Genomic DNA, 22,540 nt, shown 5'->3' with positions numbered 1-22,540 from the left:
ACTAATTGCACACCGAGGGGGCTGTGCTAGTCTGGCTTTGACACTCGAAGCGTGCCCTTCTCGTGCTTCAGCGACTCAGATACTCTGCCCTTCCTCTCCGGGGGCGGGGGCTTAAACACACACCGTGTGCGCCTGGCAGCCCACTGCTCTGCCTTCCAGCTAGGTGTGTGTGTGCGTGCACCGTTAGTCTAGAGGTGAGTGTCGCCTGGCGCCTGCGAGCTGGTCTTTACGAGCTAGGCTGAGGGGCCGTGCGGAAGGCTGCGTCTGCCTGACCATGAGCGGGGCAAAGAAGGGCGAGCTGGCCCTCCGGGACAAAGCCATCCTGCACCAGCAGCGTCGTCTGAAGCAGGCCACCCAGTTCACGCACAAGGACTCGGCCGACCTGCTGCCCCTGGACGGCCTCAAGAGGCTGGGCACCTCCAAAGACCTGGTGAGTGACCGCAGAGACCTAGATCTGTTGGTGTTGTTATTCCCGTACACTAGCTTTCTCTGACTCCAAGTGGTGACAAGCTCTGGGCAGATATGAGGGTTGATGATATGAGCTCACTTAGATATTTGGTTGGAGAGGATGCTGCCTGTTCATTGCCAGCTGCTTGGATCAGTGTGTGTGTGTGTGTGTGTGTTTTGGAGGGCTGCTGACAGGATAGTTAGAAAATAAGTCATTATAAATTTCTCAACACTTGACAAACGGTGATTAATAACAACTATGTGGTTTTATATGACAAAAGATGGAATGAGTTATGAACACTGCTTTGCAACTTTATGATATGCAGCACAGCACATGGTATACATACACACAAGACATTTGAAGCTGTATCCCTGAACGTAGCGTCCTCTTTGATCACTGGGGATATTCCCTGTAGCTGCATAGCTGCCTAGAAAAGGAGATTGGTAGCTACTAGGATTATGAAACATTCTGAGATTTGTGTGTGCCATATAAAATGGAAGGACTGGCCTGTCAAACCTTATTTTATGATATGAAGCCTCGCAGACACAGTGACGTCTTCACTGGCAGTCACACTCACACACACACACTCCTACGCGCACACACACACAGAGACAAACACACACATACGCACGCACACACACATTCTACCTTGACAGTGAATACATTGATAATACAGTGTACGGCAGCAAGCCTTGGTATTCACCAACAGCCTTCCAATCCCACTTTATAGGTTGTCTTCCTGTAATAATGTTTTTATTACCCTTCTGTCAACCCCTGACCCAGTCCTGATTGGATGGCTGGCTCCCAGACTCCCAGAGCACTCTCCAAGAATCTCCAGAGACTTACCGTCACTGGCAGGGTGCATCAGCTTGTGCCGTGTGTCTGATTACACTGTTTATTTATACCCCCCTCCCCACCCCCCCGATTCTAATGCCAGGATTCACACTGCGCTACAGCAACAAGTCATAGCTCTCCTTTGCTGGCTTGTCAACCCTCTTCAGTTCACCTTCTTCCTATTCCTGTTCCACTTCCTGTCTGTGATGACCATTCAGTTTATTTTTGCGACGTGTCAGTTATTTATAGAGAAAAACAGGTAGTATGAATACCGTCAACTGACCAACTGGTCTGGTCTGGTTCCTCACACCGGCACCTTAAGAAACCTGGGAGTTATTATGCGCTGAGAAAACTGCAGATAAACATGCCGCCTGACTTGTAAATGAGTCCATTTAATAGGTGAACACACATTATGCACTACATGCATTATGTCCTTATTCCAATGAGAACAACCAGGGTGTCACACAACACACTGGATGGCATGAATAGATGAACAGAATGGAGGATTAGATTACATTAGGGTTGAATGAATCCATTTTTGAGTTTTTGTCAAACCGTATAGGGGCTAGTCCTTCCTGCATAATTCAGAGTCAGACTTCCAAACAAAATGAAACACCACCACGGTTGCCAGTGGCAGCATGCAATTCTGGGACCCACACTCAACAGGAATTCAATTATCTGCTCACCGGAAAATATATGAGACATGTTCTATGCGTCTATGCGTCCCGAGTTATTCCAAACCCCAGTTTGGGGCTGAGAGGAGGCCACAGCGAGATTTGCATGTCGTCTCCCAGTATGATGTAATGACCTCTGTGCCAAGGAGAGAGGCAGCCATGGTTAAAGGAGTAGTAAATGGAAAATGCATGTCTAGCCCTGTTTTAAGGTTACTTATGATCATATACAATGGTTCAGATCAAAACGTTGACAAAACTAGCACTTTTGAGAAAGTCTGATAATTGCTCTACCACCGTTTAGGTCATACAATGGATGTGGGTGGGCACCTTGAAAAATCATTCAAAAACATGTTAAACTCTCGATTTCAAAGACAATAAGCTCACCGAGGGTGTAATTGGTGTCTGTTGGTGTTCTGACATCAAATTCGCCACAAAGTATGAATCCTGTATGGTTTTATTGATAATTTTATGAAATCCATTGACTTGTATTGAAGCGACTGTTGTAGATGTGTAGATCAATCCGCAGAAGGGATTCAGGAAGCGGAACTATTTACAGTAGCTACTGTTATTGTTTATGTTGCTAGACTACCTAGTTTGCGGAAGTTTACACACGTATGTGCTGCGACTAAATAGTTCTATGCTAAATATTTTAAAAAGCCTTTCCAGATGAACTAGAATCTTACTTTATGGCAAATTATATGTCAGAACGCCAACTAACACCTCAGTGAGTTTCAAGATGCCCACCCACATCCATTGTATGACCAAAACGGTGGTAGAGCAATTATCAGACTTTCTCAAAAGTGCTAGTTTTGTCAACGTTTTGATCTGAACCATTGTATATGATCATAAGTAACCTTAAAACAGGGCTAGACATGCATTTTCCCTTTACTCCTCCTTTAAGGCCTCCCCCGTCATGCCCGCCCACCTGCCTCTCATCCCTGTACAGAACTGTCACAACCAATAACACCCTCAATGGGGATATGACTCAACCGAATGGTACAACAGAGGCAGGCGTGTATGTCCCCAAGGTGCCTGGCTCAGCTAAAGATCACGTGGGAATGGCAGCAGGCGCCTGGCAGGATCCAGTGGGGAAGTGATGTCAAATCACAGCCTGACTAATGGAGGATGTCTGCTCTTCTGTCCTCTCGTCTGTTTGTCAGTCCACAGTGAGGGCTCCTACTGCTGTTTATAATAAGACATTCTGTTATAATAAACTGTCGTACCTCATGTGGAACAATTGAACTATTTAGTCTTCATTAACATTTATTCATATAAACATTCATTCTCCAATTCCATTTAAAGAAAAACCCACAAGGCCACGTTGGGCTTTGAGACGATAACCTATATCTCGCTGTGGCTCTGCCGGCCTCATGCAATGGTGGAGCTGGTTATGTAATCGCCCCCGAGGAGCTGATGAACCCGTGTGAGCTCCCCTCTCTCTCTCTCTCTCTCTCTCTCTCTCTCTCTCTCAGAGAGAAGAGAAAATAACAAACAGCCCCAACAACAGAGGAAGACAGATCAAGAAGGAGGGGGCGGGGAGAGAGAGAGACGGGGAGAGAAGGAGAAACAGATAGAGAGAGAGACAGAGAGAAAAAGAGACAGAGAGCTAGAGACATGGAGAGACAGAGAATGAGAGAGACCAGCTGTGCTGCTGCTACACCCTCCTGGAACAGGAAGTGAGCCGATGGGAACCTGGATCAGAACGCGAGAGCAGGGGGGGGGGGGGATCACGTGACTCATCAGATGGGAGAGAAGAGCCTGTTTCAGTCAAATAATTAGCCGACACGGCACTTACCCTCTAATCGCACAGACAGAAAAAGAGGGAAAGACTTCAAAGAGGACATGCCATGACAAAGAGAGAGAGAGAGAGCATCACAGTGGCTGTCATTTCTCTGTCACACCTGGCTGGAGACCGGTTTGGACCAGGACACACTGTTGCCAGTGTCCAGGAGTCACTGCAGGGTTCTCATCACCAGAAGTAGCATATGACGCATTAAAAGACAGAGAAAGAGAGGGGAAGTGTTGGACTGTGCATGTGTGTGAGAGAGAGAAAGAGAGGCATACAGAGATGGATGATGACATCTTGACATGTTGGGATGTCAAACTGTGTCAGACCGGCCCTGTATCTATGACAATTAACTCAGCCACAGAACTGCAATGAAAGAGAATGTTTCACTCATAGTTTCCCTGATACAACAAGAACAATAAATGGCAGTACATAGGCTTCATTTAATGACCAACGCTGTATAACATGGCAACGTGTGTACTGTATGTTCATCAGTTAAAGACAAAAGACTAAGGTGATTTCCAGGGGACTGTCCAAGCAGTCAGAAGGAGAGACCGATTCTGTTTTGATTGATGCCAACATGAATCATGTCCAGAATTCTCTGCTCAGCGTTACCAATCACTGTATAGGTTAGTTAAACAATCCCACACGGGTCCCCATGACTCATCCTCGCTTCTGGCTGCGTGATGTCCCAAGCTTGATATCGGCCAATTATGATCTGCATGACTGCTGATGGACCGAGATACAGTAGATAATAAGCCTAAATTCAAAGCATGGACGCCAGTTACAGCTCGGATGCTATGGCAATACAGACATACAGGATGTCCACACCTGCATAAGGTTTACAAATCAACCATATTACCAACGTTGCATAATGGATCACGGCTATATTGGCAACTGTCCACATCACATGTAAATTTACTCTGTAAATATTGTAAAAGATGCCAGTTATATCCAGTTTGTTCACACGTGATGGAAGAAAGAGCACTTCCACAGAGAGCGTATTTATTCAATCCTCTACAGGTGTCATGGTTGGATGAGAAGGAAGACACTAGCCGTCACATCATCACTCACATAGAGCTTTTTCTCCGGTCTGTTTATTTAACAGCCACTTCTCACGAATTTGAACAGAGAACACGGCCTTCCAAAGCACAGCGAGCAGAACAATGAATCATAACTTGTCTTGGGGGGAGGAGTAGAAAAAACAACACTGGGGCACATATGGCAGTTTACACGCTTTACGCATGCTGACTGTTGACAGTGGAACTGCATGCAAACGTTGTTTCCTTTAACTGACCTCCCTCGGCGTGGGGCAGTGCGAATCAGTTGCGGCAGCTGCACACCATCACAAGGAGGAACTGACACTGCGCTCACTGCTGTCTGCTCTAATCTATCTGCTCTCTGCCAGCCCGATGAGCACAATGACAGGGGGGAACATGGCGTCTTTTTTTCCGAGAAGCTAATAATACTCTAAATAATGGCTTTCAACCACGAGAATGACATGCTTCTCTCTCTCGTTCTCTCTCCATCTCTTTCTCTCTCTCTCTCTCTCCATCTCCGCTGATCCCTTTCCTCACAAATCCCTTGACTGCAAATTTAAGCACGTCAACTTGCCAAAGCGTGACGTGTTTATTTCTGTATTCTTACACTTCCTGCCACAAGGAATAAACAATCCATACATAAAACTACGGTAGTAGACTGGTGTGGAGATGAGATAAACTAGCAGAGTTGAGGGCACTATATAGTGCCTCTGTGAACATGTCCTTCTGTGGTGATTCACACAACAAGCCCTGTTCATCCATCCCATCCACCAGGCAGTCAGCGAGTCAACCGCGAATTCCCCTGGTTGATCATCTTCCCATGTGCGTTGTACACACACACCGCTTATTAGAGATAGTGCACGCTACTATGATGGGCCCTTGTGCACGCTAGTTAGGTATGAAGCACACACACAGACACACACATCATTAAGCATACAGTATATAGCCTATGTAACTCATGTAAAAGGCTTGCCCAGGGTGGGATTCGAACAAACGCTATCCCACTTGTGGGTGCTAACAGTTGCACCAATAAGGACATCCTTCTTGGAAGGGCTTAGCGCTCCTTTGAGGGGTGAGTTTAATGGTGCATTCGTTTATAACTGGGAGGTGGCAAATTGCGACTTGCTACTAGGAATGATTAAATAAAACACCGCATGAACTCGCACTTCCTTGTCGCAAATTCGGATATGTTTCTCAGCCCCCAGTTGCTCGAATGCACTAGATATAACCAGGTCACTGTGATATAATGGTATATAGATCGAATGCACACAGGTCGGAGGTAGGTATTTTGCCACTTGCGACTTGCCACCTCCGACCACAAACGAACGCACCATTACCAACTCGCTACCACTACCTGGGACTCATGAGGACACTTCGTCACTTGGTTACATATATTTGACCAGCATGTGTTGGATTTTACAGCTGAATGAGTTATGCCTACTTAGGCTATTGTATTGGGAAAGTAGAGAGGTCAAAGAGAAATCTCTAGGGCGCGTTCACACCAACCTTGTTTAGTCCGGTTGAACCGAACCAAACCCCTTGTTGCGGTTCGTTTGGGCGGTGTGAACGCAGGAATTGAACTCTGGTGCGGACTTAACAACCACTCTCTGGTCCGCCTGGACGAGGTGGTCTCGGTCTGCTGTCAAGGGAACTCTGGATCGGTCCATTTCTGGTGTGAACACAATTCGAAACAATCACAAAACAATCAATTTGAAATTTAGAGTTTAACATGTTTTTTTGAATGATTTTTCACGGTGCCCACCCACATCCATTGTATGACCAAAACGGTGGTAGAGAAATTATCAGACTTTCTCAAAAGTGCTAGTTTTGTCAACGTTTTGATCTGAACCATTGTATATGATCATAAGTAACCTTAAAACCCTTTACTACTCCTTTAATAATACATTCAGCTCAGTAGAGAAAATAATCATAGCTCTGCATTGTAAAATGTAATGGTAAACAAACAATAACACAAATGTAAAAAACAAAACAAATGCCAAAATAACAAATACCGAATAACAAAACACCCACAAATCTGAGGGGGCACGTGCCCCCTCAAGTTCTAGGCATGACGCTTCTGCCTGTGTCTATCATGCATCTCCAAATGTGTCCAGCTGACCACTTGTGTTCTATAGCCTGAGTAACCATAGTAACTCACTCACTCTTGCCTATGTGCATGTTGCACAGCTGTTCCATGTAAACAAATTAATAATCAGCAGGCTCAGCTTGCAGATGTGCTAGCTTGTCAGTCTTGATTTGCACAGATTTTCCCCTAAACTTGCACATGTCACATGATCAAATAGAGACTTGACATTGGACAACATAATATTACCCAGGAATCATCATCATTGTATATTTGTATATGACAAAAATACCAAAGAAAATAAGAAATTATTCATTTAGCCTTTTTTGTGTTTATTCATAGTTGTCATAGTTTATGCAGAATAAGTATAGGCTACTTTTGTTATTTATTGTTAAAGAAAATTGTTGTGGAAATTAAACAACGCTGGCTCCAATGGCTAGCACGTCCTCAGAATGGACCAAGACTGTATCCCCAAAGTAGCCTTGATATGGACTCCACCTGCAAAGAGGAAACAAGAGAGGCCAAAAACAACCTGGCAAAGAACTGTGACCTCTGAACTGAAAACGTCTAAACTAACCTGTGGTGAGGCACAACATGCTGCACAGGATTGGACCAGATGGCAGCAGATAGTCCTTATATTCTCAAGGAACGAAAATGATTCGTCTAAGTAATAAGGAAATTTTTTTTTTTTTAAACTAACAAACAAAAAACATGATGGAGATGGGTTTGCCTTTTAAAGGTGGCGCTGAAAGTTGGCGAGGTGAGAGGGAAGTCAGCGGAGACGCGACGTCTGTTATCAGACCTGGGACAGAGAGACAGAGAGAGAGACCCCAGACGGCTGTGTTACAACACCAGGAGGATGTGCGGAGGAGGACCTTTAGATGATAGCGCAGATAATCACAATTCAGCCCCTTTTTCCAAGAGTCCCCACTGAATGGATTTGATTGCTGCGGACGTCCAGCGGGCTTGTTCCGAACAGCCTATTCTGGGCAGCGCCATATCTCCACAACTCAAGTTAAAGCTGGAGAAACCCTGCCCACTGGCACAGCTGGAGCTGGAAAGAAGGATGGATGAGGCTGCAGGCCAGTTTGATTTAAAACCACAAAGATAGGGACAGAGATAGAGGAGGAGATAGGAAGTAGGGAAGTAGTGGATGGCGGATATCTGGGTCGAACCTCTGAAGTGGCAGGATATATAGCGCTGTACATCTAGAGCCCATGTCTAGGGTGTAACCTTCACCAAGTTTTTGTGTGGTTGTTAGTTTGTTTTGCTATTTTTCTTTTTGTCTCAGCTACCCTGAAAATAATCTCTGGAGCTCAACTCCCCTGCTTGTAAATAAACCTCATGGAGATGCTATCTTAAGCCACAGAAGCTCTTTTCAGCTTCCTCCATTAGACCAACCTTACAGAGGGCCTGAGCGTAACACTGTACTACAGCATCAAATGGCAACCATGAAAGAAGGAGGAGAAACAGAGGGAGAGAGCCGGGGTGTAGAGATACAGCATTTACAAATAACAATGAGGGGTGGAGGAGAAAGACAAAGCCAGGGAGAGGGGGAGGAGCGGAGGAAGTCTGGGACAGTGAAGCCATACAGCGCCACTGTGCCAGATATGTAGGTGGCCTGCGAGGGGGCTAGTTTGCCTGGTTGCCGCGCCACAGATGTCAGGATGGATTTTCCTGGGGTCCACACAAAGCATAAAACATGACAACACTTACATACGAAAACAGTCACATGAACATTTAAAGCTCAATGAGATAATTTTTGAATGGTACAATATTCACCTTTACTTGCTATTAGTTTATGAATTGGCCTTAGCAAGACCCCAAAAACCATTTTCGTGACATGACACTGCATGAAACCCTGTGAATTTATTATTTTAGAATTTCAGTGTACTGACACGCGTGTCACAATATCAGGCTGACAACAAACACTTCACCCCGCAAAACGAAATCTACATGCACATAAAAGAAAGAACACCGGTATTTACCTGCATTGAAGCCATCCTTCCAGAAAGTAGCTACAATCTTCCAATCCAGTCTGCGCCACGTGCGTTTGTTATCATTTTTTCCCAATCATTACAGTTATCTCATGTAGCTTTAAATAAAAATAAAATCATAGAAGTATGTCTCACAATATTCTTTCTCAAGCATATTGCATATTCATTGATATTCCTTCCTAGCTTGCTTTTGCTTCGCTTGCTTTTTAAAGCTTGCTTTGTTGTGTGCTTTAGCAGTCACCCACTATGTCTACAGGGACACAGACTTGGAGATATGACAGGGCATCAGATGACAACATTAAAGCCAGGCTGAGGACTACAGGGTCTGGGGGTCCAGCTGGGCTCTCTCCTCCTCTCTCAACATGAATTTCTCTCTCTCTCTCTCCCACAACCGACCAAAATCACTTTTACTAATATTGCAAACCGCCATTAGTGGCTGCATTTTCCTGAATTGCTTTAAAGGTTGTTAAGCTCTCGGCAATGCTGTAGGCTACAATCCAATAACAGAATAGGGAATCGTAACGACCATTTTTCCCTGTCGATTTCTGTCCCTGCTGCTCCATCAGACCTCTGCTTATTTCCTCCCTCAAAGGGGATATGAATGTACAATAGCGGAATCTGGACGCTTTCTTCCCTTTTTTCGCTTTCATCCCAAAACCACACAGCTAAACACTGATAACAGAAGACAAGGAGAGGGTATAATCCAGGATTAACCAGAAGGAAATGTATTGAAAGGAAAGGAAATGATTGAACCAGGAATTATATTTCCTGGAGAGCTGCGATAACATGTCCACATTGAGGCATTATAAAATAACTTATTCTCTTAAAAACCACCACCCACTGTCTAGTCTCTTACACACCCGGCTGGAGAACCTCATCACTCGGACCCCACAGGTGCGAGGGACAGTGGGTTGTCTCTTAAAATAGACTGCAGAGAATAAATTATACGCAACTAGAGTGATCGCGATTGTGGGAGGTGACCAGCGGTGAAAGAGATTACCCACTGTCTTAACTCCTGACCCCTGGTGGTCAGCGCGTCGCAGCAGAGTGATGACGTTCTCCGCCGCGTGATTTCCTCAGACTCTTAGTAGTGTCTGGTAGAGGACACACTCGAGACTCGAGGCTCCAGACATCGATCTGTCCATGTAGGTGTTGAGAGCGGGAGGTCAAAGGTTATCCCCCCTTTAACCACACCAGACCCCTCGTCCAAAAAAACGATACCTTCCTGAGAAGATCTTCTTCAAGGCAGCAGCCTCACGGCTGACATCAGAGGACAAAGAAGAAGAAGAAATCTTTGTTTGTCACACGCCATGCACAAGTGCACTTGACTCAACAACACGTAATGGGCGAGACAGGGAATACACACATGCAGCAGGGTCGCCGATGAAAGGTTTTCCTGTACTTAACCCATCCCCTCGTCCTTCCCCAAAGGGTAGCCAGGAGCAGACAGTAGGCGCGTACATGAGCCACACTCGGGGACCAGTCCAAGAGCTCCTGTCCATCGCAGACGGCATTAGCAATCTGTTCTTCTGCATGCTTTTCGTATTGGGTTCTTTATGGGGGAACCCTTATGACCACTGGGACAACATGCAAACTAAACACAGAAAGGCCCAGGAGATGCTCCACCTGGGTAGCTGACAGCCCTGGGGAGAACTCTCCTTCAGGCTTCTCTAAGGGACAAATACAAGGTGTGTGCAATACACACACACACACACACACACACACTGGTGCTCTAGTCTAGACTAGACTGGAAATAAAGTATCTTGTGATGTGATACAGGTTTAAAGTGTGTGTGTGTATGTTTGGTTGTGTCTGTCTGTGTACTTGCCAGTGGGCTTTGAGCTAAACTCTGATTACTACTGCTCCACGATCAATAACAAGGCGAGGGCCCACAGTGTGCTCTAGATGGGAGCTGTGTATCTCTGGCCGCCTGTGCGTCGGGGTGCAGTGGCCAGGAGGGGGGGGGGGAGGCAGAGATAGCCAGATGACAGGGGGAGGGGAGGGGGGGGGGGTGACAGGAGGCCAGCAGACAGCTAATGTAGGCTTGGCTGTGATCTGTCTAATGTTCTAGTCACTGCCTACTTTAAGGCCGAGCACCTCAGCACCTCCAGAGTCGCCAAAGTAGCCTTCTGATGTGCGAATCTGCTGTATCAAAGAAGAAGAAAAAAGGAAGCAGGTTTTCATCACATGAATATAATCTCCCTCTCTCAGCATAAATGACATCCTCCTGATGGTTTGATGTCGTTGACTTTGCTTGCGTTGGCTGATCTTCTGTTACTGGCTACTTAAAAGCACACCACTATAGGCTACAAAAATGATTCAATACTGTCTCTCTGGCCTGATTATTTACTGGTTACAACAATTGGATTAGGGCTGGGAGCTCAAATATGATTTGCATTTGATATACTGCAGGAAAATGACATTTCCCTGCACTCAGCCATCGCCCTCCTGTTCTCCTTCAGATGGTTTAAAATATGTTTCCCAGTTTGTCGTTGAGCCAATCACGCTCGTATTGTGAGTGTGTGCTCAAATGATGAAACAGCAGCTGCCTGTCCGTCGTGGAGCTGGGTTTGTATTATGTAGACTACACGGTAGGGGCGTGGCTCAGGATGTAGAATGGGTCGGCCAATGATCGTAGGGTAGGCGGTTTCAATCTCAGCTCCCCCTGTCCACAAGTGTCCTTCGGCAAGACACTGAACCCCAAATTGCTCCCAATGAGCAGGCTAGGGCCTGGCAGCTGCCGTCATTGGTGTGTGAATGTGTGTGTGTGAATGGATGAATGAGAGGTCATTGTAAAGCGCTTTGGATAAAAGCGCTATATAAATGCAGTCCATTTACAGTTTACCTGAAACCTTGGGCTGTTTAAGTTAAGTTATCAGTTATTAGCAGGCACTGGGTGAGACTGCTCAGCTGGCTTTCACATTGAAACATTTTCATCGCTGCAACATTTTCATATGTGGACCGCCACGCCTGATGAAGGTGCAAATGTTCCAGCAGTGTGTCAACAGGACACAGTGTACAGGAGCCTTTCATCACGCCGGTTTGTCTGACATAACGTCCTGTTTCTACTCGTTCCAGCAACCCCACAGCATCGTGCAGCGGCGCCTCCTGGAGGGCAACATCACCCGCCTGCGAGGGGAGGGCCGGGACCCCAACAGCCCGATCCGCTTCCCTCTGGCCGACAGCAAGGAGGGGGGGGGAGGGGACGCGGAGGAGAGGAGCGAGAGCACGGCGGACGACTCCACGGAGGAGAGGGAGTCGCCGGAGGAGAGCGAGAGGAGCCTGCGGTCGGACGAGGAGGACGACAGCAGCGAGGCCGGGGGGAAGACCAGCACGGACGAGGCCAGAGAGACCGCCGGCAAAACGGAGGAGGAGGAGGAGGAGGAGGAGGAGGAAGGGATGAAGAAGAGGGAGAGGACGGAAACGAGTGGAAGTCTGTCTACCCTCTCTGCCCTGCTGGTCCAGTGCAAGGTAACATCCCGGCCCGGTTAATCCCTGGGTGTGGGGCCTTTTATCAACCCAGACTCAATGAAACCCATGTTAAGGGCTTGCCCAGGGTGGGATTCGAACCCACACTCTCTTTTTGAGGCAGACGTGCTAACAGTTGCGCCAATAGGGACGCCCTTCTTGGAGGGACTGTTTGGAGGGAGCGCTCCTTTGAGAAGTGAGTCACTTCGTTACATCAATACCTCTCAGGTACGCACTCTATACAAGAATGAAAGCGTAGTGAGAAAGGAGCAGCACAACTCACAGTGGCTCATCACCAGTTACGCCATTTATTTAAGCACTGGTTCTTCTGTTCCAGAGATCGCTGCCCCATCTGCTCGTAACTGTGGGTATTATGAGGAGCTTTGGTCCACCCGAGAGACACTTCACACTCAAATGGCTCACAGCTAATGGAACACACTAATGTCACAGTGATTCATACAGACGAACCACAGATACACAAGAGGTTCTGACTCAGTAAAATGTCAGAAGCTGATGAGAGAAAATGGGCCAAGTCTGTTGTGGAAAATTGTACACAGAAACTAGAAATGGTGATTGGAGAGCACAGACCTTTCGCCCATGAATGCATTACATGGCTCTGCGGGCACAAGTGCGTGCCAGCAGGTTCGGTATTGCTGAATTCGTTAGGTTGAGAGCTTTATGCCAGTCCAAACCCTGTCTTTCAGGGGGTGTGGTATGTCCCCCCCAAACTACTAGTGTTGTCGCGGAGTGGGCGTGTCACTCATTTTCAATGGGGTGAGGTGCAAGGATAGAAAATGCTATTTATTTACCTACCTATCTATCTACTTATCTATCTTATTTTATTTGATCTAATCTAATCTATCATGTTTACCCGGAAAAAAATGTTTTGCCAAGTTTCCCCACTTATTTTTATCCAAGGAAATAAGCAGGTGGGGTTCACCCGCTTATTTTTACCCGAGGAATGGAGGTGAATGGTTGGGCTTGTTTGGCCGGCTCTGTGGAGGCCCCCTAGGGTCGCAGCCAGAGGGGAATGGCTCGGTGCACTCCCGGCTCTCCCCCCGCACACACCAGTCCAAACCCTGTGTCTCTAGCGCCCCCACACGGGGAGCTGGCTTCACTTAAAATTTGTTTTAATTTGTGGATCCGCCCCATGAATCGGATCCGCTCCTAAATGTAAGCAAGAACACTGTAATGTAAGCAAGAACCCTCCACCGAATTTCATGAAAATTGGTTTGCATACTCACATACTCATTCACAGACTCATTCAGAGAATCACACACGCCACCGAAAACATCGCTGTGGGTGGAGGTAAAAAGGTTCTCAGTTGCATTAAGAGTTTACCACTGCAGTGAAGAACTTGGAGTTCCCTTAATGCCACTAAGGCTGTAACAGTATACTGTACAAATGTTGTACAAATATTAGTAAAAAGACAATTCTAGCACAAGTCTTAATGACGAAGGTGATGGCTCAGCTCCCAATACCCATATCCCACAAAACCGGTGAATCAATCAGAGAAAATGTTCACCATCTGTTCTACAGTGACTTACATGGACTTAAAAACACAGTTTCAGATTCAGTTTGAATGGCATGCAGATAAGTTCAACAACATCTACTGAACACTCTGGAGGATAAGCTCTGCATGTCGTCATTTCAAGGTGGCACAAGTAAAAAAAAGAAGAAAAAAAAGAACTTAATTTATTTCCAACATCTCCTGTCCCGTTGGCATTTAAAAGACTGACTCGTTGGCTCTCTCCTGGCTTATATTAAGATTGTATTGTATGGTTTAATAATCAATCAATCAATCAAAGCTTTATTTGTATAGCGCATTTCATACCCAGAGGCAACACAATGCGCTTTACAGAGAACAAGGGAGGTGGGCATACGACCCACTCTCTACATATTCCAGAGGGAAGCAAAAAAACATTAATCACCTAATTAATCAATCTAATTAGGGACCGGGCAGCTCAGCTGCTGGTCCTTCTTGTATTTGCCAATATTCTGAATCTTCTTCTTCCTAGGAAATCTGACTTCCCATAATTATATGAAAAATCATTAAACTCCAGTCCCAAAAGTCCTAAATTGGCATTGTGGGCCAATAGTCCTGATGGTGGCGCTACAGCAACCGTTGTTTTAAACCGCAAAAGTTTAAAACCTCAAATTCATAACAAATAAGCTGTATGTGCTTTTGCAACCACCACCAACATGTAGGCCCAAGCAGAAATGTTCATATGCTTCGAGCTGGCAGGAATTATGAAGTGCATCAAATTTTATCAAAAACTGTCAAACTTATTAAACCTATCTCCTCCCACATATTTTGAGCAATTGACACCACAATTGCTATTCTGCGTCTTCAGACTGTCCTTCCATCAACAGATTTTGAAATATCAAAAATGGAGCCCACAGTGCATCAAAATGTTTTACTGTTAACAGTACTGTATGCAGCTACAGCAAATTCTTGGTCAATAAGTCTAATGTTCATGAAAAAAAGATAAAAGCTGATGATATCATAGATGTAGTTGGTAAACTAATAGACTAGACTGCCTCAGAACATCCTAAGGAATGATTCTCACCTGGAAGAGATGAAGCCAATACAGTGACAAAACAAGCTCTGCAAACACTGCAGTCAGATCAACATTTGAAGTGTGTGTGGTGAAGTGTGTGTGTTTGAAGTTAAGGGTCCCCAACGGGAGTAGGGTCCTTTGATCTTTTTTGTGCCTTGTTTTGTTCATTATCTCGCTTCAAGTTCAGCAAAATGCAAAAGGATAAGCATAACAACTATTTTTACACTCCACACTCCACAGGGGAGGGGGGATTTTACAACGCTGAGACTGAGACAAAAGCACACTTTCCACAAGTCCAATAAGCCACTGAAAACCCTGCAGGGACCAACAGGGAGCTCAGCTAAGCCTGGGTCCCATACTGTATATCAACAGAATTTCTTCTCCTAGTGAGGGGACCTGTTTAATCTGAGGGGGGATGAAACTACAGCTGGCCCCAAGCCAAGAAGATAACGTGATATAAAGTGAGATGACAGGAAACGACAGGGAAAGACATACTCTCCTCATTTTGTGTGAAGGCTGATGTTACCCAGAGGCATTTTTAGGAAACATGATGGGTGTTTAAAAAGAGATGAGGTAACGCTGGACCCAGAAACCCCATCTGCCACATGCAGACAGACTTCCGAGCATATGCAGTAAGCCATTAGAAAGACCCACTGTGCATTGTGCTTTCAAAAACACCTCCTCCCACATGTGCCATCTCCCACACGCATCTTCCAGGCAACGCGCAACAACATGCCGAGGAGGTGCCTGGAACTTAATAACGGGCAGTGCCATTGTAGAATACACCCATCTCCCCGTGGCAATTGTGGCCTGCCGCAATGTCTGCTTCCCCTTTGCAATGAATCACATCATTGTGACACCGCTGTGCCTTGCAGCAGAACCCCAGAGAGACACAAAGGAAGAGAGATGCTGTTAGAATCAGGATGCGCGGGGTGTGGCTGCTCTGCTGAGAGAACCAAGGAGGTTATTATAACAGAGAAGCACAGCTTTAACAAGCAGGCCTGAGAGAGCCAAGATACATGTAGTGCTAGGACAAGATAGTCTATGTAATTGCTAGAGCCAAAGGATCCTTTTAAGATGCTAGGTTAGCGGAATATGGTAGCCTCGGTGAAGCAGAATGTCCTTATATGATTTTATCTAGGAGAATATAATTGCTAAAGGTACTAAAATGTTATGTTTTAATTGGCTTGAGGAAGCAATTGTCCAGGGTGTTAGTGAGGTGGGAGCTCTTTGTCAGGGACCATACATTTCTCCATTAGCTTTTTTCACTCAGTCTGCTCTTCAGTATCTACAGATAATATATTTTTGTTACCGACCCAATGAAACTATGAACACCTTTTCTCTGGAGGTGGCTTGACTTTCTGCCTTTTATATACAGTAAACGACACTTCTTTATAATTAAAAAAAAAAAGAACAGAAAGAAAGAAAGAAAGAAAGAAAGAAAGAAAGAAAGAAAGAAAGAAAGAAAGAAAGAAAGAAAGAAAGAAAGAAAGAAAGAAAGCTTTTTATAACAGCCTGGACCAGAGCAGTGGAGAAGCAGAATGTAATGTCTCAGCCATGTTCATTGGCTCAGCATCACCAGACACCATCATGTGCCTGGTTGAAGATTATGTTACTCTGTCCTCCCACACATAATGGTTTTTGGACTACACTCTAATTCTCGATCAGGAACTGACTGGATCGCTGATTAGTGACAGAATACCCCTCACGCACGCACGCATGCACGCACGCACGCACACAACAACAAATTGGGCTAATAGGTAATGTATTCAGGAAGATAAAACCATGGAGTATCTGTCAAGGTAGAGCTCAGATTCTATGGGATCATCATGTCTGTGGGTAGGTCTGTCAGCAATAATGGTTGAGCTAATGACCACGCACAAAGGAAGCCAGTGGAGCGAGACTGAAGATTTTTGTAAGTGATGAGTGGTGGTGTTCAGATAGTCACGGTTGGATTGTCGGAGTCTTTAACCACCTACTGTAAGAGAAAAGCCAAAGGGCTTGCATTGTCAGCACACACACGCCGGGCACACACGCGCGCTCACACGCACGCGCACACACACACACACACACACACACACACACACACACACACACACACACACACACACACACACTTGACAGAGAAACAATGCATTTGTTTGGAACAATTCATGATTGTTTGCAATTACAAACAATAATGTCAGACATACAGTAGCATAAACAAACAGACTAAAATGTTAGCTATAATTTGTCAGATTATATAATTTAATGTACTGGTTAGAGTACTGGTGCCTTCACAACTCGACTTTATATTTCAGTCTGGCAGTTTTACAAGCAGGGTTGTTGACAGCAGAAGTAGACCGATTTGATGAAAATCACCTTCTTTATAAACACACATCAATGGATTCCACCAGGGGTATACAAAGCCGGATGAATGTATGGTTGTGACGGCTGCTGTGTCCTACTTTTTGTGTCTTTTGGGGGGAATATTCCCATGTACTCTAGCCCATCTCTGAGGCCTGCTCCTGTCCCCCACAGTGCTGTGAGACTGAGGTTCAGGCCTCCATCAACACTGGGAGAAAACACAACATCATCTCCAGCTCCTGCTGCCAGAGGCTTGGGTGAGGAGACTTTATAAAACTGTAATAACAAAAACACATTCCCACCACTCGGCACAGGCGGCGACGCAAACAAACACACTGTCCTCACATACAGGACACAGCACTGGTACGCACCAACGTCCACAGAAGACAGAACACATTCCAGTTACATACTGTCCACCAGGACACCCACCCACCCATCCACCCATACACTTGCATGCACACACTCAGGCACACACACACACACACACACACACACACACACACACACACACACACACACACACACACACACACACACGTGTTCTCCTCCATTTTCTATGAATTGTATTGTATTATTTGATTTAGAATTACATCTATTCTCCCTCATATATGTATTCATAATTGTTTATCTTGCCCCTTTGCTGTGAACGGCTTTGGCGATATTGTTTAATATTAACATTCATGCCAATAAAGCACATGGAATTTAATTGAAAATGTTGTGTGTTGGCAGTCTGATACCCACCCAGGAGGGTCCACCATGCGGCCCGACAGAGGGGTGCCGCCTGTCCAACATGGTGAGGGGTCTCCAGCTGCAGCTTGGCAGACAGAGGGTCCAGTGCTCCGCCCACGTCACAGGTATGAGGCGGCAGAGAACACCTGAGGAAGATCCTTGTTTTCTTTTCTTTTTTCCTCCACAATCATTAGTAAAACATGACAATAAGCTAGCAAAACACGCCCCAGCATGAGAAAGACAATTTAGGGGATACAAACACTTTCCACACTAACAACGTAGGTTCCTTCAACAGCAGTTCCCACAACTAACCCCATTTTTACGTAGAAGAAAGTCATAATCCTAAATACTGCCTCACAGATGTGTTTCTCAGGTATTGCATGCTTGCTTTCTAAAAGGCATCCTAAAAGGTGTTGAAGAGATGTGCTCATTTGTGTACTCAGTATTCAGCCAGTGTGCCTGACCTTTTCCTACCAAGCAACCAGGCAGAAACAAGAGACAAAGAACAGGCAGCAGAGATGAGAGATTAACTCCTCAATGGTTTGGCAGGCACAAACAGCACTCTATCGCTCTCTCTTACACATTTACACACACACACACACACACACACACACACACACACACACACACACACACACACACACACACACACACACACACACACACACACACACACACACACACACACACACACACACACACACACACACACACACACACACAGATGGGTGAGTTCAAATGTGTTAATGTGTGTTTCATTTATTCTGAGTTCGAATGAACAGGGATCAGTCAGTGTGAAAGCAGCTGTTTTACATTTTTCTCTCTGTCTCTCTCTACAGATGATGAGGGGTTTGAGCTGTGCCTGGGCCTTCAGACTCTGCTGGAACTCAAAGTAAGCCCTTCATTATGAACATGCAAATGTTCAGCTACCCCCCCCCCCCCCCCACCTTCCCCTCCCCGCCATCTTGAACTCGATAATGAAGATAGGAAAATTTGAAGGACATCATCTGAGCACCGCGCAGCTCACCGAAACCTCAAAGCCGCTTTCACGTCACCATATCAGAACCTATTGTTATTTCTCCTGAAGAGTATGAGAGGGTTATGAGAGAGGCAGGTGAATGTTATCAGAACAGCTCGGCGCTCTCTACTGGCCTGGCCTGCCGGGGACGGAGCCGCAGGTGAGAATCAAGATAAGAGCAGGGTGATGATCAGCCAAGCTCACAGAGGAGGGCTTTCAACGCTGACATTTCCACAGGAAACCAGCCATTATGTAATGCAACAGGGCAGACAAACAAGAGAGCAGAGGAACACAACGGTCAAGAGCTTATTCTGTTAATTCAGGATTATAATCAAGACCCAGGGCAATATCTCACCGCGAGTCAAATTAATCAGACTTCAAGGGAACGAGACTGGAAACGAGATCCATGATTAAGAAAGGCACCCCAGGAGAATCTACGATAGAGAAACCTAATTTCCTCCTGCACGTGCCATGTATTCTGCTCCCTCTGCAAAATACATGTGGGATTCAAATCTATTCCATTAAATCATACAGCCGAGAGGTTTGCTAAATATATTCCAGGAATAGAACGGACGGTTCCAGCATCAGGTTAAGGTCGACCATCTGCGTTGACCTTTTCAGGGGTATTGCTTTTCAGGGGTATTGAGTTTAACTCCATTACCAAAACAGTGCGCTGACGCATACCCGACAGAACAGAATCTATGTGATTTCCATGTTGTGCTGCCACGTTGCGTCTGTGCCCGAGATGGCTAGAAACCATCCCACCCTCCGTCTCTCTGCCTGTGGTGGCCAGGGAAGTTGAAACAGAAGGCGGGTAGCCGAGTACAGCTGAGGCTGCAGATGAGTGGGAATGTGGAAGTGATGTGTGAGGAGAGCAGTTGGTTCCCTGATCCCCGACAGCCCCTCTCTGTCTGTCTCTGGCTCCCCCCCCCACAGTGCTGCGTGGACCTGAGCAGCAGGGTCCTGAAGCTGCCAGGCTCCGGAGAGGAGCTGCCCTTCCTGGAGACTCCGACGTCCGACAGCCAGTGCCACCACGACAACAACGAGAACCTGTAACCGCCCCCCTGGGAGACCCTCCTCCTCCCAGCCTAGCCCAGGCCGTATCCACCTCTGATTGGCTGCAGCTGAATGTTGTGCGTGCGGTCTCCGCCCTGTGGGACTGTCCGGTCACAGTGTCTCTCGCATTGCCAGAACATGGACGAGTGCCCTCTTTCGTCTTTGGTTAACACCATTGTGTTTGTTTCTGTGGAATTAAGACATATTACGATTATTTTACTCCTGTATTGAATTAGTCTAGTTGAGGAGTGGATGGAGGCCTATCATGAGGACAATCTTATGTATTACTTGTCATAATGATGTGCGTATAACAGCCGTTCTGATCTGTTAATGAGTGTATCCATGTCCAGGTAACACTTTACAATAAGGGTACATTAATAAGCATTAGTTAATACATTAAGTAACAGTTAACTAATGTCTCTATTAACCATTTACTAATGTTATTTATGTTAACTAAGGTTAACTCACCTAACCCTAAACAGTAACCTTAACTAAGGTATTAATTAACATTAGTAACCTAACCTAACCCTAAATGAGCATTAGTTAACAGTTAACTAATGTTTTTTGTGACCCTTATTGTAAAGTGTGACCCATGTCCATTACTGAAACATGACAACTATGATTATTATAATGTGAAATTAATATCATATATTGTGATTTGGAGGAACAAAATAATTTACAATCACCAATGAAATTCCCCCCAAAATTTTAAAAACTCCACACTTCATTTCAACTGAAGTGAGAAAGCAAAGGCCATCCAGTCTAGCGCTGTGAGAGGGATACTTCCTGAATGTCATTGTGACCTGCAGTATATAGAAATTGGCTATTCAAATTTTGTAGAAAATGTGAATGCAGACGTGGGTGGGTTCGGGTTAGTCAGGGCCAAGACGATTGTGATTGGTTTAAAGAAATAACGGCTTTTTCCCCCCTATCCCAGAATGATAATCGGATGCAGCCAGACCTTTCTCCAGCGCTGGAACAGCGCAAAACGAAGTGTGGAGAAAAGTCTAGCTGTGAGAGACTAGGGTTTTAAGTCAAAACATTCCATCTGCATGATTTTGTAGAAGTCTGCTTTTGTATAGAGTCTGCATGTTTGTGTTACTGTGAGAGGGAGCCACTATGAAGTATGTGTGTGTGTGTGTGTGTGTGTGTGTGTGTGTGTGTGTTCAGTACATATAGAGAAAGTAGCCTACATAGAGAGGAGGAGCTTTTCTGTCTCAATATGGCTAGTTAAGTGTTTCACATGGGAAAAATGGGATCTTCTTGTCCCTTCCATACTCCTCCACCCAGCCTCCCCAGAATCCGCTGCCAAAAGCCGAGCCCAGCTGCCTTCCGTCCTCCTTCTGGAGGGGGTATAAATCTCTTCAAGGCTGAGGCTGTGTTCTGTGCCAAGGCCCTTATAGATGTTTGTTTAAGCATATCTCTACTTCTTTTTTGGATCGGAAACAAAGTCATCCGCTTGGTCATGTATTTCTTCTTGTGTCACTTTTTTGCTGAGGTAATTAACTTTGAAATGTAATATGTTTGCTGATTTGGTCTTATGCAGTACAGTACAAACAGAAGCACTGGCGTGAAATTGTCGGCCATGGACTGAGAGTAGAATAGATACACTGTCTCGGTTCGTCTGCGTAGTGTGGATAAGCTCCATGCACCCAGAGGAAAGGTAATCATACCCTGCTTTTACATCTGGACTCGCTCTAAACAAATCGTGCTGCCGTATCCATCTGGCCTTCTCTGGGTTACCCAGGCATAGATTAGTTGTTTTGTTCTCCTATGATGTGCTAGTGTACTTTGACCTACGCTGTGATGGAAATCGATGTATGAAAGAAATTTATTTTTGTGTTTTTTTTTTCTTTTTCTGAACAGTATTTTCTCTGCCTATTAAAATATGTATTCTGGCTAGAGATGCTTCCATTCCCTCATACTTGCATGCATCCATGCTTCTATTTTATAATCACTAATGATTCTATTTTGACACAAGGATAGCCTAGCATTAACCTGAGAGAATAATCTAAATGATCAACTCCCACACCATTTTACTAATGAATCACATGATCAAATATAATGATCAAATCGAACCCACAGAGGTTACATGAATATGGGGTAATTATTTAGTAATTTCATTACGTGTTCAGAGACTGGAAGCCTAGTTGACTAGTACAGCGGCCATGTTGTTTGGGTACCCTATATCTTGCTATTGATAGTCTCATGTTTTGTATTGCTGTGACACCCCTGTGTCCTATACTGGTAATCTACAATAAAAAGAGCCTCTGATCTTATGCCCCAAGAAAGCAGATGCTCCCACAGTGAAGGGGGCCTCAGAGAACTAACTGACCCGGTTGGGTCCCTGTCTGCTTGCACGTCCAGATTCCCTCCCTGCCACACACATACACACATGATCAGCCACATACACGTGTGTGCAATCTGTCGCCCACTGCACGTGTGTGCTGCATGATGAATAAAGATTTAGCATGAACACGATTAGACACACACACACACA

The 22,540-nt window shown here is 45.5% G+C and overlaps 1 protein-coding gene across 1 annotated transcript; it reads left to right on the top strand.

Moving 5' to 3' along the window:
- Positions 1-274: 274 nt before the first annotated feature.
- On the top strand, positions 275-20,040 carry nrip2 (nuclear receptor interacting protein 2; the record flags this gene model as incomplete). The annotated part of the gene is made up of 7 exons (XM_084447743.1): positions 275-430; positions 11,941-12,252; positions 12,310-12,333; positions 17,412-17,494; positions 17,967-18,091; positions 18,806-18,858; positions 19,921-20,040. The coding sequence occupies 7 exons, from the start codon at positions 275-277 to the stop codon at positions 20,038-20,040; spliced, it is 873 nt and encodes a 290-aa protein (XP_084303869.1).
- Positions 20,041-22,540: the final 2,500 nt, after the last annotated feature.

The sequence above is a fragment of the Borostomias antarcticus genome, assembly GCF_949987555.1.
Source record: "Borostomias antarcticus genome assembly, chromosome: 13".
NCBI classification, from domain to species: Eukaryota; Metazoa; Chordata; class Actinopteri; order Stomiiformes; family Stomiidae; genus Borostomias; species Borostomias antarcticus.
Note: the sequence above shows the minus strand (reverse complement) of the source record. Positions and strands in the feature narration are given on the sequence as shown.